Source organism: Nothobranchius furzeri, chromosome 18 (genome assembly GCF_043380555.1).
Source record: "Nothobranchius furzeri strain GRZ-AD chromosome 18, NfurGRZ-RIMD1, whole genome shotgun sequence".
Lineage (NCBI taxonomy): Eukaryota > Metazoa > Chordata > Actinopteri > Cyprinodontiformes > Nothobranchiidae > Nothobranchius > Nothobranchius furzeri.
In genome coordinates this window covers 6211994-6228218 of record NC_091758.1, presented here as the reverse complement: position 1 = coordinate 6228218, position 16225 = coordinate 6211994, and the positions used below count along the sequence as shown (strand labels likewise).

At 43.1% G+C, this 16225-nt stretch overlaps 1 protein-coding gene across 1 annotated transcript; it reads right to left on the bottom strand.

The window, feature by feature from the left end:
- Window positions 1–7086: 7086 nt before the first annotated feature.
- On the bottom strand, window positions 7087–15843 carry LOC139063858 (E3 SUMO-protein ligase ZBED1-like). Its single transcript, XM_070546767.1, has 8 exons — window positions 15795–15843; window positions 13044–13242; window positions 12444–12534; window positions 11205–12187; window positions 10556–11013; window positions 9734–9849; window positions 9561–9620; window positions 7087–7161 (listed from the first exon to the last, which is right to left on the bottom strand). Exons 1-8 carry the CDS (start codon window positions 15841–15843, stop codon window positions 7087–7089), a joined length of 2031 nt encoding a protein of 676 aa, XP_070402868.1.
- Between the last annotated feature and the right edge of the window lie 382 nt (window positions 15844–16225).

Below are 16225 nucleotides of genomic sequence, written 5' to 3'. Positions count from 1 at the left end.
TAAATACTAATGACCCACTATCCAAATCACTTTACAAAGTAGGAGATGTGAAATGGTGTTGAACATTAATTGGCGATTAACTAATAAAGTCTTGTAACATTTTTTTTTCAAACCCTTATAACATTCTTATAACATTTATTTATTATTTTTTTTTCCAAACCCAAATGTCCAGGAACATAAACATGAATCTGGTTGTCTGACATCACAACTGAATACTGGATAGATAAGAACCATCAAAGTAGCATTAATACATCACCTTCCCTTTTTTTATTATTTTTTTTAAACATTGTACTTGGGGTTAGGCTTACAAATGCGGCCTGAGCGTGTCACATAGGGAGCATTACTGTGTGATATCTCGGCGGAAGAGCAAACTGCAGGAACTTGTAGCACGCTGGAATGTGAAGTGGGCGTTCCAGCTGGTGGAGGTGTCTGCTGGGGTCCTAGAGCAGGGGAAGGAGTGTTCAGTGTGGCAGGATCAGCAGGATGGGGGCAGAGACGTGCAGGGCTGACCTGTCGGGGTGGTGGTGGCTCTGCAACGGGTAGGACGTGGCGACGATTTCTCCTATAGGTTCCTCTATTACACAGATGTCAGAGTCAAGGCCTGCGGGCCAGATGCGGCCCGCGGAGCATTTTTATGTGGCCCGCGAGATAAATATCAAAAATATATTAAAACTGGCCCGCTGGCCGTTTTTACCGCAAAGACTTCAACTCCCATGATGCTTTGCGGCGTCAGCGGGGAGCCGACGAAGCCCCCTCCTTTGTGTTTTTTCCAGCGCCTGCTGCCGGTCTCTGCAGCTCCGCTGTCTCGGACAAACTACACTCCTCTCACTCAGCGCCGAGTTTACTCAGCTATTTTCTGACGTTGAAGCCCAGAAACGGAGATTCTAGCCGCTCAGTAATGTGTTCACGACTGAAAGAAAAAGTGTTCCAACTAACGTCCAGACAGAGCTGATATAACTCCAGCGAGCAGCGACACGCTCAAACCAGCACGACTCTGTGGTTGTGTTTCCTCCCCGACACACAACAACGTGGTCAAGCTGCTCAGACATGTTCATCAGCACAAACCTATGTGAGCACCTGTTGTCATCTAATGTTGTCATTATTATGATGAAGATGAACAAAACAACAGGAGTCTCCTCCTCAGCTCAGATCAACCCCATGATGCAGGTATCTGGCTGGAACAGGTGAGCATCACAGTAAACCAGTGGAACAAACTGAGCTTTAAATATGTTGGTTTTATGCTCTTTTTCTGCTCCAAAACATGAAAGTTAACAGGTGAGATGTTGCATTTTCATTTAAGATAAAATGATATTTTATTTTGTTGTTGGCACGTGAGAAAAGATTTAACCTACAGTAAACAGGAAGTGGAAAGGCTGCAGATAGATGAATAGAATAGAAAATCCCTTTATTGTTCCTCAGTGGGGAAAGCTAGACGTCACAGCAGTGATGACATGCATTACAGGAGATTAAAAGGAGAATAAAAAATAAGAAAAATGAATAAACAAGAAAACATAAATCCTGAATAGATTTTAAAAATGCTGATTATACCACAAGTAATGAATACCACTGATGCATTTTATTTAAAACTGACTTGCTCGTGTGTAATTTGTTTATTCCACATTCAGTGTTAATGCAGAAATAAGTTTGTTTCCAAATTTAAAGGTTCAAAATTGCATACATGTTGATAAAGAAAATGTGCAAATTTGCCGTCACTTTTTCAAAAAATATTAAGTTTGGCCCTCGACTCCGTCCCAGAGTTTCATTTCGGCCCCTTGTGAGTTTGAGTTTGACACCCCTGCTCTATTAGATTCGATGATGTAGGAGCGTGGTTCGCTGCACACCTCCTTCACCGTGCCAAGGCGATAGTGTCCCTTAGTAGCCTGCAACCTGACGACTTGACCTTCCGTGAGTGGTGGCAATGGGCGGCTTGTTGAGTCGTAGTACTGCTTCTGGATGAGCCTTTTCTTTTTGAGTTGCACACTGATCAGCTCAGCGTCCTTTGGGGCCGGTTCCAGCAGTGTGGTGTTGACAGGAAAAGTCGAACGGGTTTGCCTGGACATTAGACGTTCTGCAGGTGATCCCAGCGTTTTATCACGTGGAACATTTCTGATGTTTAGAAGATTGAGGAAAACGTCTGTCCCATCTCTATGAGATCTTTCCATCAACAGCTTGGGGCTGCGAACGGCTCTTTCAGCTAGTCCATTAGACTGTGGGTATTCTTGACTGCTGGTTACATGGACAAAGTCCCATTGCTGAGTGAATTCTCTAAAACGCTGACTGGTGTGTTGTCTTGCATTGTCAGAAATCAGGGTGTGAGGTGCCCCGTGGACTGAAAAATGTCTTTTCAGTTTGGTGATCACAGCTGCCGAAGATGTGTCCTGGAGACAGTCGATTTAGAACCAGCCTGAGTAGGAGTCGACTAGCACCATGTACTCTTGTCCATGCCACTCGAACATGTCTGTGGCGACTGTAGACCAAGGCAGGGTAGGAACCGGATGTAGTTTTAAAGGTTCCTTCTGTTGGTGCGGTCGGGTGCTGTTGCATGCTGAGCAGGAGAGCAGTTTTGTTGTTATGTCTTTGTTCTTTGCCGGCCAAAATACAGTGCCTCTTGCTCTGCGCTTTGTGGCTTCTAAGCCTGGGTGACCTCTGTGCATGATGCTTATGTATTCCTGTTGCAGGGAGTCGGGGATGACAGTTCTTTGACCTTTAACAACAACACCGTTCTCCACAATCAACTCTTCTCTGTATGGAAAGAATGGACGCACGGAAAGCGGAACCTGACGGTCTTTGTTGGGCCAGCCGTTCTGAATCACTGTGGTTAGAGTTTGCAGGACTTGGTCCCTTGCTGTGTGAGCTCGTAGCTCCTCCAACCTGGCTGTAGAGATGTAGCTGAGAGACATCACTTCGAAGTCGTTGTTTTCACCTTGTGTTCGGGAAACACTGCTGCTTGGGGCTCGCGACAGAGTGTCTGCAAGGTACATGTGCTTACCCTTCTTGTAGACTAGCTTTATGTCATAAGCTTGTAACTGCAGTAACATCCTCTGTAGGCGAGCTGGGGCAGTGTGGATTGGCTTTTTTAGAATTGTAACAAGGGGCTGATGGTCTGTTTCAACCGTTATGGGTTTCCCATATATGTAATCTCTGAACTTGGTGCACGCAAACACAACTGCCAACAGTTGTTTTTCGATTTGTGCGTAGCGTGTTTCGGTGTCTGTGAGCGTGCGGGACGCGTGCGCTACTGGCTTTGCACCCTGCAGACATGCAGCACCCAGTCCATACCGTGGAGCATCACAGGTTAAAATCACCGGCTGTTTTACATCAAAATATGACAGGACTGGTGTGCTAGCTAAACAGGACTTGAGGTTTTCAAATGCCTGTTGATGCTGTGGGAGCCAACACCAGACGGTGTCCTTGTGTGTTAAGTGTCTAAGCGGTGCTGCAATGCTGCTGAGATTTGGGATGAACTTTCCCAGGTAGTTAACCATACCGAGGAAACGCTGTACGGCCAGGGAGTCCTGGGGAACTGGCATGTACGTGATAGCTTCAGTCTTTGTGGGATCAGCCCTGAGACCGTCTTTTGTGAACAGATGTCACACGTAACAAATTTGGTCAAGGCGAAACTTACATTTGTGGGGGTTTAGCCTGAGTTTAATCTCTCGTGCACGATCGAGCACCTTCTTTAGATTTGCATCGTGCTCTGCTGCATCGCGACCTCCCACGATGATGTCGTCGACTATGATTGCACAAGGGTAGCCGGCGAATAATTGCTCCATTGAGAGCTGGAAAAATTCACTCGCTGAATTTATGCCGAATGGCATGCGTAGAAACCTATAGCGCCCAAAGGGTGTACGGAATGTGGTTAGCAGTGATGACTTATGGTCGAGCTTTATCTGCCAAAATGAACTCTTTGCATCAAGTACTGAGAACAGCGTTGCACCTGCCATTTGGGTGGCAACTTCCTCAACGCTGCGCATTGGGTAGTGTGGTCTCTTTAAAGCAGCGTTTAGGTTTTTGGGATTAATGCACAGCCTTATCTCTTCTTTGTCTTTTTTGTGCGCTACCACCAATGATGAAACCCAGTCTGTGGGCTCGGAGACTGCTGAAATTACGCCTTTACTGGTCATGTTATCGAGCTCCATTTTGACTCGGGCCTGCATTGCTATAGGAATGCGGTGTGCTGGCCGGACGACGGGCTGCAATTCAGGGTCCAGGGTCATGGAGTATGTTATTGGAAGTTTTCCAAGCTCTTCACCGAACACATCACTGTACTGGTCACGGACAGTGTCGATAAAATCACTGTTAGTCTCTGTACCGCCTTGGTGGACATGATGGCTCAGTGTGACAAGTCTTAGGCGTACACTTGCTCAAAATCCCAGTAGTGGCACAACATCATGATCCACAAGGAAGAATGGTAGTGTGTGTAGCTGTCCATCTAGTGATAGGGGAAGTGTGGCAAAACCAGCTGTTTCGATCTTGCTGCCCCCGAAGGCCACTAGGTTTGCAGTCAGGGTCCGAAATTAAATTTTTTACTCACCGGCCAAGTTGGCTGGTAGATGATGAAAATCTACCGGCCAAGCATATTTTTTACCGGCCAAAATTCTAAATGATTTAGATCTACCTAAAGCATGTAATTCTATATTATGTTGATTCCAAACAGAGTGACAAAATAATTAAAACATCAATTAATAAGAAAAACAACTCTTTTGTCATTTTTACTATTTATTTATTTATTTTTAGAGATGTTTTTATGAACTCTTTCATTGAAATCTAGTCAGACTCCTTGTTTTCTCTGTCCATGAAGTCTGGCCTCCTGCTTCTGACACCGTCTTTGTGCCAAAGCATTACAGCCTCATTTGGGTCCTAGTCCTTGATCTCTGGAGAACACAGCTGCACCATGAGAATATCTGAAAGTGTGTCAGGGCTAGGGTTGTCACGGTAACCGGTGTAGCAGTAACCCCCGGTAAAAAAGTTGACAATAATAACAGTCTTGTTTAAAAAAAAAAAATATATATATATATATATATATATATATATATATATATATATATATATACACATATATATTATCTCGGTGGATTACCGTGGCTGCTGTGTAGGCGCGGTGACCCTTACCAGCCACCGTATCATCTGCTAGAAGTTGCCGGCGGCACACGCGCACTTTGTTGTTTACGACCAAAACTTTCTTTAAGCTAAAGCTGAAATAATGGCAGGAGGAGACGGCAGCACTCGGGACATTTATTATCCCTCAAAGAAGACAAAGTCGGAAGTATGGGCATTTTTTGGATATTTGAAGAATGCCGAGGGCCAGCTGTCTGTGAAAGGCAGCAACGCTACATGGCCATCATAATGCAGCCATTGTCTCACGACTCCGCCGTCTCCAGTTCGCCACTTTTCACAAAATCTTCTGGTTGCCACTGGTCCTGGTGGTTTTTCTTCCAGTTCGACGAGTTTTCTTTTGGAAGGCTGGCTGACTCCAGTTAAAAACCGCCACATTTCACCGCTAGTTTTAACGCGAAGCTAACTGCTAACTTGATAAACTGATTGAATGGGATAGGTGGAAATGATGTTTGATGCGGCGTTCACGTTTCGCGTACGTTTGTGTACGTTGCATGCAGGCGGGAGGAGTATCAGAAATCCGTGGAAGATGACTGATAAACATAACTAATTTGGTGCAAATATTTACTCGCCAGGTGGCAGGTAGAGCTCAAAAATTTACTCGCCAAATGGAGCAATTTACTCGCATTTGGCGAGTGGCGAGTGTTAATTTCGGACCCTGTTTGCAGTTTTATTGCATCCCAAAATTTGTCCCTCAGACAGCTGGAGAAATGTGCTTTTTGCCATTACATTACATTTAGCTCCAGTGTCGATTTTCATTTCAATAGGCTTGTCTCTTATGTGTAGACTCAGTGACAAATCCTTCATCCCAGTTGCCTCTATGGGTGTTTATATCGTCCACAACCACAACGGGCTCGACACCATCCACATAGAATGTGTCATCACTGTTGCTGTCAGGCTGTTGTAACTCTAGCTGATGTACAGGTTGTTTGATGTGGTATTTACCCACAAAGCATTGCTTTTTGGGATTTTCATTTGGAGGCTTTGATTTGCAGCATTTCTTGTAATGGTTCCATTTTTGACATTTGTGGCACTGCTGGCCAAATGCAGGACATTTGTCTCTCTGTGCAGCGTGATTTCCTCCACAATTGTTGCAGTTTGTGATGAGTTTCATCTCGTGCCTGCTCGCAGGTTTATAATTTGTCCTGGGACTCCCTCTGGAGGAGCTTGGCTGCAGTGCATCCACCGCCGTGGCTGGCTGTTTTGACAGAGCTCTCGTGTTCTCCTCGGTCATTTCATAAACGCGGCAGATAGAAATGGCTTTGGAAAGGGTTAAGTCACAGTCACGTAAAAGAGCCTTCCTTATGCCGTCATTAGTTATGCCACAAACAATCCTGTCGCAGATTAACTCATCTGTTAAATCTCCAAAGTGACAACTTTTAGCTTTAATTTTCAAATCACTGATGAAGGACTCAACAGTCTCACCTTGTTTCTGATTTCGGGAATGAAACTTGTGTCTCTCCATTATTTTGTTGTATTGTGGGTGACACATTTCCCGAAATTTCTTTTTTAGACAGTCTGGGTCCTCTTTGGATTCTGCTGGATGAATGACTGCTCCGTCTCCTGTGGGTGGCGCCCTAATTTCTGCGGCGTAGATGAAGGAGCATTCTCTTTCAATAGCTTCTGTTCCTGCTAGATTGAGGATGATATAAGCTTTCGTTTTGTCAGATTTGTCAGAGTGGGCTGCCTCAATAAAGATGTCGTATTCCCTTTCAAAAACACGCCAATTCTCGGCAATGTCCCCGTCAAAGACAAGCGGGTCTGGTCTGCGAAAACCCTCCGCCATTTTTTTCTTGCTAGTCCGTTAGCCACTTGTAAGGTATGCCTCTTCTGTTCAAACGTTGAAAAAAATGACGCTTACTGGTGATAGATCCGTGACGTCTTCTGACAAAAATGTGGAAATGAGCTATGAGACCAGGATTTGATTATAAGAGCTTTTACTGGTTACTCTCAGCAACTTACACAGCCATGTTAACCGGGTAGCTCGAACGCGTGGTACATACGAACACCTCCCACGTCACAACTACGGTGTCTGTTAAAGTCCATCTGCAGCATAACTCAATCATTGGATCAACTGATCTACATAGTTGGACTGTTTTTCTTTGGGAAGTGCTTTGAGACAACTGTTGTAGTGATTTGGCTCTATATAAAATATAATAATTTATAGTAATATATAATAAACTTGAATTTGATGCAAAGGAACTTGTTAAAATTAAAACTAAGCCATTTTTTTCACTTGATAATGTCTATCACACAATGAATTTTAAACATATATGTTGTTTTATAAGGCTAAATTAGATCTTTATCCGTCTGATTCTGTTCCTTTTAAAATCACTGAATCAGATCAGAGCATCCTTATCAATTGTAGTAATATTTAAATCTCTGGGTTTTATTTTGTTAGCTTAAATCAGGGGTCGGCAACCTGTTCCCATCAAAGAGCCATTATTACCCGTTTCCCACATTAAAGGAAGCACTGGGAGCCACAGCAGCCGCGGCGTTGTGGGCGGGGCCTACCCTCAGACAGCAGAGAGCTGCTTTAACCAATCACAACAGGTGACAGCAATCAATACCGGTCGCTCGTGTACGTCAGAGTTATCTTTCATAAGAAGATAATCAATAAAACGATTTATATAAAGTGGATCCAGAAGTTGTAGCCCGTCTCTGCTACAATATTTAGATATTTTTCACCCTGTTGGTGGTTTTACAGAGCAGGTGTCACTTTTGTCATACGTTTCTTTTTAAAACATGTTTAGACTGTTCAGAATACAAATCCAGGCTCTGTCACGTTTGATTGTTGTAATTAAACTTTGTAGGTGGGGAAGGTCAGAAAAGGATCCGATCATTTTGTTTTTCCCTCATTTACAGTGACGGAGATAACGGCGCAGTGCGCCTGGCTCTGGTGTTAATCAAGTTAAATTATATCTCTTTGCAACAATTTTCACAAGAAAACAGAACAGTTAAAAGCAGGGCTTGTGTTGACCAGATAGTTCCCGTATTCAAGTGGTGCTTGCTGCAGAACCACAAAGGTGGAGCTGCACCAGAAGGTGGAGCTGCACCAGAGTCAGCCCCACCCATTCCATCAGAGTCAGTCCAATTCCTTCCAGTTGTCAGACTTAATAGCATTCTGGAACCAAAGAGGGTGTTATAGCTAATATCATCTAAAATGCAAGATTGAGGACGGAGTTGAGAAGTTAATTGAACAGTTTTGTAAAGTTTCCATATAATTAAAAATCTAACTTTTGGAACTTTTTACCAAGTTATATTGTCATTTCCTCATAAGAAACACGCCAAAGCCATTTTTGGCCTCATTCACACATTTTCCTCCCATCTCAGCTTCAATTTGGTCTCCTCCCCCGAAGCGGGTCTGGTCTTGGTTCTCAAATCTGGATATTCCGTGAATTTTCGTGACAAATTATTTCTGAAATGACTTACTGAGACACCGCCAATAAACCATACATCCCATCTACAAAAACACACTGGATGGGACAATTATGATGGAACAATTACATGCGACGCCACTAGCTTGTTATCAGATTTAGTGGTCAAGTGGTTATGGAGTCAGCTTGGCATGTAGTTTTGCGCAGGTTCGCCTCCAGGTAGCGGTGCAAACTTTTTACTTCTTTTCTAGCTACACTTGCCAGTACTACGTTTTTAACCATTTATTGGTACATGTTTAAAATACAATGACTAATGTGTTTTTTTTTTATTCGTTTATTTAGCCAGTGTGAGTCCATTTGTGAGCAGAGTTTCAACTAAAATGCTGTTTAGGAACGACCAAATTCCAAGAACTTTTAGAGACATAAATATTTTGCAGAAAATAAACATTACAACTAAAATATAAACAAATTAAATGTTTCAGCTGGCTAAATAGATTGTTGTCGACCCCACCGAGAGTTGAACCAACATCAGCTGAGGGGAAAGCAAAACTTAAGTTCGATGATCTTGCCATTAGACTACTAGAGCCCACTAAGCCTTTGTCCTTAAATGCTTTTGTACCTTGGTTCTGTTGGAGCGGCTATGGGCGGATATTTGCTAAATGAAACCTTTTCATTTCGGGATATATTCAGGCTTTGTCATGTAGCAAGTTATATGTATCTTGCTTAATTGGAGCATAGAACATAGCATTAACATTTGTAAACTAGTAACAGCCGTAATTCATGTGGGTCAGGTTAGTTTGCGATTAAAAAAAGCAAAACTGAAAAAGTCAGTGGGCTAGGCTGTTTGCGTGAGTGGGCGGGGCTGACTCTGGTGCTGCTCCACCTTATGGTGCAGCTCCGCCTTTGTGGTTCTGCAGCGAGCACCCTCTCCCTGTATTTGACCGTTTATTTTGACGGAGAAAGAATAGAAAGAATTACCCAGACGCATGCAGACGAACTGACATTTTATTCGTTACGTACATCGCAGATGCAGCTAAATCACTCAAGAAAAGATTCCGATCTGAACACCTGAGCTGGACACTGCTCAGCGCAGCTCGCTGTCAGCGCGTACGTACGGTGCACAGCAAGCTGAAGATGTGGAGAGGGGCTTGGAACGCATCGCAGAACCAGAGCGCATGCGGGAAGATTCCTCCGACTGAAGCGAAACTTGTCACTTAGAAAATGTTCCCTGATTATGAAACTTTGGCTGAATAGCGCTTGTTCCTGTCTCCAATGTGGAGTCGCATCCAGAATGCGCCAATATGATTACGCACAAGCGTGACCGTCAACCCGGTCTCACAGTAAGACCGGGTTGGACCTGTTCAGGTTTACGCAGACAATCTTTACATTTAGAATTGGCATACAGTAGGGCTGTAGGTAAACGATTATTTTCAAAACGATTATTCTGGCGATTATTTTATCGAATAGTCGACTATTCTAATGACTAATTAAATGATTAATCTTATGATTGTTTTTTTTTTGCTGTACAATTGATTAAAACCAAAATATTTTAAATAAATACCCCCAAAATTGTATAAATGGCTTTATTACACAACAATTTTCCAAAGTCAAACATCTTTTGCTTAAAACAAAATAAAAGCAGTAGTTTTAGTGCAAAACAGAACACTGTGCAGGTCACAGCATGAACATCCCTGAGTGTTTAACACAAAAAAACTGTTTAACAGTCTCTAAAGGAAGAGCACCCAGTTTTACAGCCTGAACAGAAAAAATTGTTGTATAGTTTTAAAAATGCAGTGCAAAACAAAAGACTGTGCAGTGCACAGCACACATTCCTCAGTGTGTCCCAGTTATTGCAAAATGAAACTGAACCGTTATTCTGTTAGTGTATGCAGTTTAAAACTGTCTATATTTTTATTTTTTTCCCCTCCCACATCTCCACACTGTACTACTCCTCTGCACTGCCTACTCTGAATTGCTGTGGAGGAATGTGAGCATGTCCACATGCTCTTTGGTGAGACTAGCTCTTTTTTTGTTGACAACTGTCCCTGCTGCTGAAAACAAACGTTCAGACGCTGTGGATGTTGCAGGGGCGCCCAGATAAGACTTTGCCACAACAGCCAGGGTGGGGAATCTCACTTCATTTTCCTTCCACCACTGGAGTGGGTTTCGGTCCTTTGGAATGGGTTTCTCCCCAAAGTACACAAGCAACTCATTCCTGACAGCGTCTTCTCTCTGTTCCCGGCCTGATTCGTCATCTTCCAGCTCCTCCTCATCTGAGCCAAGCAGTGAGTGTAGGACGGACTTTGGCTTCAGCATGGCATCATGCTGGTGGGAGACATCAGCTTCAGGTTCTTCCTTCACTAGAACTGGTCTGGCTTCAAGTGCAAGGCTCTGAAGTTTGATTTTTACCTTCAGGACATCATCAGTGGAAAGAAATTTCAGCTTTCGGAATCGTGGATCAAGGGCTGCCGCGAAGATGCTCACATTCTCATTTTCATCATATGAAGTCTGATTCTTCCATCTGAAACATAATTGATATGATTTTTACACTTACATAAATTCAAAGTGCTTGGAGGGAAAGACTAGTAGAAGCAACAGCTCTATGATATATACCTATGAGGAAAACATTAAGACGCAAACTGGGAAAGCTTAATTTAAAATACATTTAGTTAGTTTAAAACTAGATTTCAAGACCAGAATAATTACACTGACCTTGAAGCAATCTCTGCAGCGACTGTTGTTTGGAAGGTGGCAATGGGAGCAGAATCAAATGTTTTCTCTGTGGACTTCTGTAGACCTTTCACCAGAGGCGGCAGGACAGATCCTGTGACGTATGCCTCTCCACTAAGGAAGACAGTGGCTTGCTCAAATGGCTCAAGTGCTTGCTGTAATTCCTCCAAGAGGCTCCACTGTTCAGCTTTCATATCAAGGTAACGTTTTGATGCCTTAGTGACCTCTGGGTCTGAAAGGGTTGCAGTTACAGGCCAGCGCTGCTCAAGGAGGCGTGTAATCATATAAAAGGAACTATTCCATCGCACAGCTACATCCTGGATTAATTTGTGTTGAGGAGTGCCCATCTGCTCTTGTTTGGCCTTTAGTTTAAGGAGGGCAAAATTGCTATTGTGAAAGTAGCTGACAAGCTCCCTTGCTGCCCCAAGCGCCCTGCTGATCTGGGGGTGTTTCAGAGCCTGGTTGACTATCAGCTGTGTTGTATGGCCAGCACACCGAAGGGAAGATACACCATGCCTCTCCTCAAGGATCCGTAGGGCTTTCACAACATTAGCTGCATTGTCGTGGACTATTGCCTGGACATCATTGCGAAGAGAGAAATCAAACTTCTCAGCAACCTCTTCGATCCAGAGAGCGATGTTGTCTGCTGTGTGTCGCTCTTCGAGGGGCTTTGTACACAGGACAAATGAGACCATCTCCCAGTTGTCGTCGATGTAATGGCAGGTCACGCCAAGGTAGGCCTCAGTGGCAATGCTTGTCCAGGCATCAGTGGTGAGTGTGACTTTTGAGGACCTCTTCTTTATGTTCTTCTTTAAATTCTCCAGAGTATCTTCATATGTCTTTTCCAACTGGTTTGTGAACCACCACCTGGATGGACATTTGAAGCCGGGACAGGCGTATTCGACCATATCGATGAAGGCGTCACCCTCAACAAGAGACAAAGGCCTCATGTCTTTAACAATCAACTGTAAGATAAGGAAAATATAAATATAGAAACAACATAGCATTTAACAGTTAATTACTAGACAAATCTCACAAGGACATGAAGAAAAAAGAAGCCAACAAAAGCAAACGCTGGAGATTATAGACACTGGACCCTATTTTGTCCTATTTGTCATCTGTTTTTATCTAAATGAGGGTGAATTTTTTTTTACATAGTTAGCAGTTTCCTCCTAAAAGATGCTGAAAGCAAGCAACAGTTAGCTAATATTTATTACTTACTTTCAAGATCCTTTTATTCAGCTCAGCTGCCCTCTGAGGTGTGCATTGCATCTCTTGCCCAAGATAAGACGACAAGGTTCTTTGCTTTGCTCTGGAAAACACAAAATCAATTCAAAGATTAAAAACGTTTATAGTCAAATGCACAGTTAGAAACATGTTTCCCTGTTGCAATAAAGTCATTACTTTGCCGCCCGCCCTTGTTGCCAAATAAAAAATAAATAAAAACCACAACATAAGCTACACACAAGTATAGGCTTTGCAGAATGCAAATTAGAACACATTTGGAGCATATCAGAACAACAGCTATGAAAGTATGGCATCTTAAATCTGCTCTTAGCCTTATTGCAGTGCTATGCCACGATTAAGTCATTTGAGAATGCTGGTGTGGCTAATTTTGTAATGTTAAGTCATGTTTTGTACAACAATACATTTTGTCATTGAACACAGCATTATATGCTATCGCTAATTAACGTTAGCTAAATACAGCCATGTTTATTGTTTAGCCAAACCAAACACGCCCTACCGAAGTGCGCAGAGCTCACGCACATGTTACACAAACATGCAATCAAGTTAGCAAACATATGATATAATGTTACTTACTTCTGTTCGCGGGAGTCACGGGTAACAATGGGATGCCTCCGCTTCAGATGCTCCCACATGGACGTTGTGCTGGTGTGATAAGCCAATTCCGTGGTGCAAAGACAGCAAATAACGGCACTTTTACGTTTTGTGCTCCGTTTAAAATATTCCCACACCTTTGAGGTAGGGCGCCGGGGTACCTGAGACATTGCTGCTGAGTCTGAGTCCATCAGATGAACGGAGTTTTTGTTCTCTCTGTTTTGGTCACGTGGTGCGTCGACTTCCGGATTTGACGTCGACGTTTTTTTAGAATCGAATCCTCGACGTCATCGAAGCGTCGCTACAGGCCTAGCATACAGATGTAAAATTAATGCAGTAAAATATAAAGCATTTTATTTAAATATCCATTCATTATTTTACAAGCACAGAGAGCCGCATCAGATGGATGGAAGAGCCGCATGCGGCTCCAGAGCCACGGGTTGCCGACCCCTGGCTTAAATCAAGGACTCACAGGTCCTGATAGCAGCTGCAGGGGCTCTTTTTATCTGTGTTGAGTGCGTTATTACCCAGATTAAAACAATAAAAATTTCAGGGGCCTATATAATTCCATCCAACATGATTGAGATATTGTTTGTGAATATTTCCCTGTAATATTCTTAAATGTTTAAGTAGAAAAATGTATAAACTACTAAGGAATTTTATGACATTTCACTTTTAACTGAAGTAAAGAGTCAAAAGGTGGAAAGTTTACCAACCTCTGTAGCAGTGGAGACAGGTTCAGAAACATCAGACTGGAGAACTGATGGAGAGAGGGAAATTAGTACTACAATTTCAATTTCAAAAGAACAATCACAACCAGCAAATCAAAATACTACACCAAGCAGCAGAAATTACACAAAAAAATAGTTATTAGGGCTCACTATCCTGGCTCTTGCCTGTAAAGCCTGTGTTGATTTAATGTCCAGGAGAGGGCAAACATCTCAGTTGTGAATGCACTGATCCACTTTTTTTTACTACCAATACTGATATCTGGTTTGATATCGATCGATATCCATCCAATACCATCACAGAAAACCAACACTGTATTACCTAATGAAATACACTAGAACAATTGGAGAAATATAAATGAGGCTGTAGCCCCTCTAGAAGACCTCAAATCCTGCTGCTCTCTGCTTTGGCTTACTTCTATATCTTGAAACAGGAGAACCACAGTAGTTCCCCCAGGGTTTCCCTTACATAGGTGAAATCCCACCGCCACGCCTACAACATCCCAAGTTTTATTGATGTTTTTTTTTTTGCGCCGTTTCCCGAAGAAGCAGCGGGAACTACTGTGTTGTTGCTTGTGATCACAGCCGGCAGGTAGCAAGGAGGAGGAGGCAGGGTGGTTACAGCTATGAGCGTACGGATAAAGCATTTTTGACGAATACGAGCAAGAAACGAGTGTAAAACTCGTAAATATCTGTAATCGTGCTGAATGAAATCCTCATTGGGTAACTGACTGTCTTCACGCTCTGTGATTGGCCAGTCAGATAGAGCGCCCGCCCCTCCCTACACACAAAACTGCAGCCGGGAGCTCCGTCAGCTCGGCCCAGGCATCAACGCACACACACACACAGTAAGCCGGGCGTGCACTGTACGACTTTTTCACTTTTTTGAGCCGATTTTCCACTCGTGCGAGAATCCACAAGATCGGGGCGAGTTTAGCGCTGAGCGTCGTGTAGTGTACAGGGGGTTACGAGAGGCGATTAACACCACGTGACCAGCTACTGATCAGCAATCGTGAGCTCGCACGGACTTCTGGAGTGTTTGATATTTATCTCGTTCCTCATGAGGGTTGAAGCGGCGCTGCGAGCAGCTGCGACCCAAAAAGTATCAGAACCGCTCATGGCGCATTCGCAATCATGCATCAACTCCGCTCCCCGCTATTTCCCCAATAACTCACGTTGTTCGTTTTTATTTCTACACATTTTTTTACTCACAATGTGTGTTTGTCGTGTTCATGTCAAATTAAACTGATCACAAAACACAGATTTACTTTCTTTATTTCGTTTCCTCATCCAACCCCCATAAATCCCTGTGTGTCCTCCTGCAGCACTCCCGAAGGACAACAGGCAAAACAAGACAAAAAAGTCTGTTGTGTAAAAACTGCTATTTTTAGCATATTTTAGGTCCGACGTGTTGCTACCAGACGTACAGTGAGCACATGACTCGTGAGATCTGCCCTGCGCTGAAATCGTACAGTTTGAGCTGAAGCTGTGTTACGAGTGAAAAAGTCGCACAGTGTCCGCCCAGCTTATTATAATGTTCACTGTGATGCATCTTGATGTTCTTAACAAATAAATTAAATCAAAAATATTGGTCAATAATGCCAAATATGTAAATTTGTGTTTCAGTCATTTTTATACTGGCTTACAAATACTTCATTAAGTCTACTAAGCAGGGGTGTAGAAGGTTTTTATTAGGGCCAGCCCAGTAATGATCTTGGACCAAAATAAAGGGGGCCGAAAGTCAAATAAAGGGGGCAAAAGAAGATGTTTTTCCAGACGCCAAGAAAAATTAAATGCCAAATCCACCCTGCAAAGTGTGTCACTGAGAGTTTAAAACAGAAATTATTATTGTGCAAATATTGGTGTACTCACCTTTAATACTAGTTATTACAATGCAGCAGTCGCTGGATTGGTGCAGTTCAAAGTGGAGTGCATCAAATAAAACAATATTAACATAAAGGTGAGACGTGTCATACAGAATAATTTGTCTCTCATTCTCCCCCACCTCTTCCTATGGTCACCACCTCTAAACCCGCATTTTTTGTCATGTCCATCCTCGAATAAAAACGCTTGCTGTGTATCTTTGTACTTCTTCAGTCACAGGTGACAAAACATTTGACTTTCTCAGTGAGATGTTTTGTGTCTGACATAAAATAAAAATTTGGCTCACTTTTCATCCTAAGCTTGCGATCTCAGTCTCGACAGATGTTTGAACTCCGCCTGTCCTTGCGTGGCTGCAGAAGAGCCCTTGCAACAACAGATAACAGCGTTGCGTCTATCCGAACCAATGCAGACAGAGAAGTAAAAATTAGGCTTGAATCCTTGCCTGTTTCCAGCCTGATGTGCTTCTCTTCCTCTTGATGCTGGTTTTGTCTTCTTGGAAGACTCTTCATGATATTCACTAAAAAAATGAACAAAAATCTAATCAAAAGCCAG

Excerpts from the sequence above, each read along its gene's own strand:
- LOC139063858 (XM_070546767.1), bottom strand. The coding sequence starts at position 15,843 with ATGGACATGACAAAAAATGCGGGTTTAGAGGTGGTGACCATAGGAAGA. Across the intron at positions 12,535-13,043 it reads CGTGACTCCCGCGAACAGAA|AGCAAAGCAAAGAACCTTGT; the intron begins GTAAGTAACATT and ends TGTGTTTTCCAG. Across the intron at positions 7,162-9,560 it reads CTGAGCAGTGTCCAGCTCAG|ATGGACTTTAACAGACACCG; the intron begins GTGTTCAGATCG and ends GTTATGCTGCAG.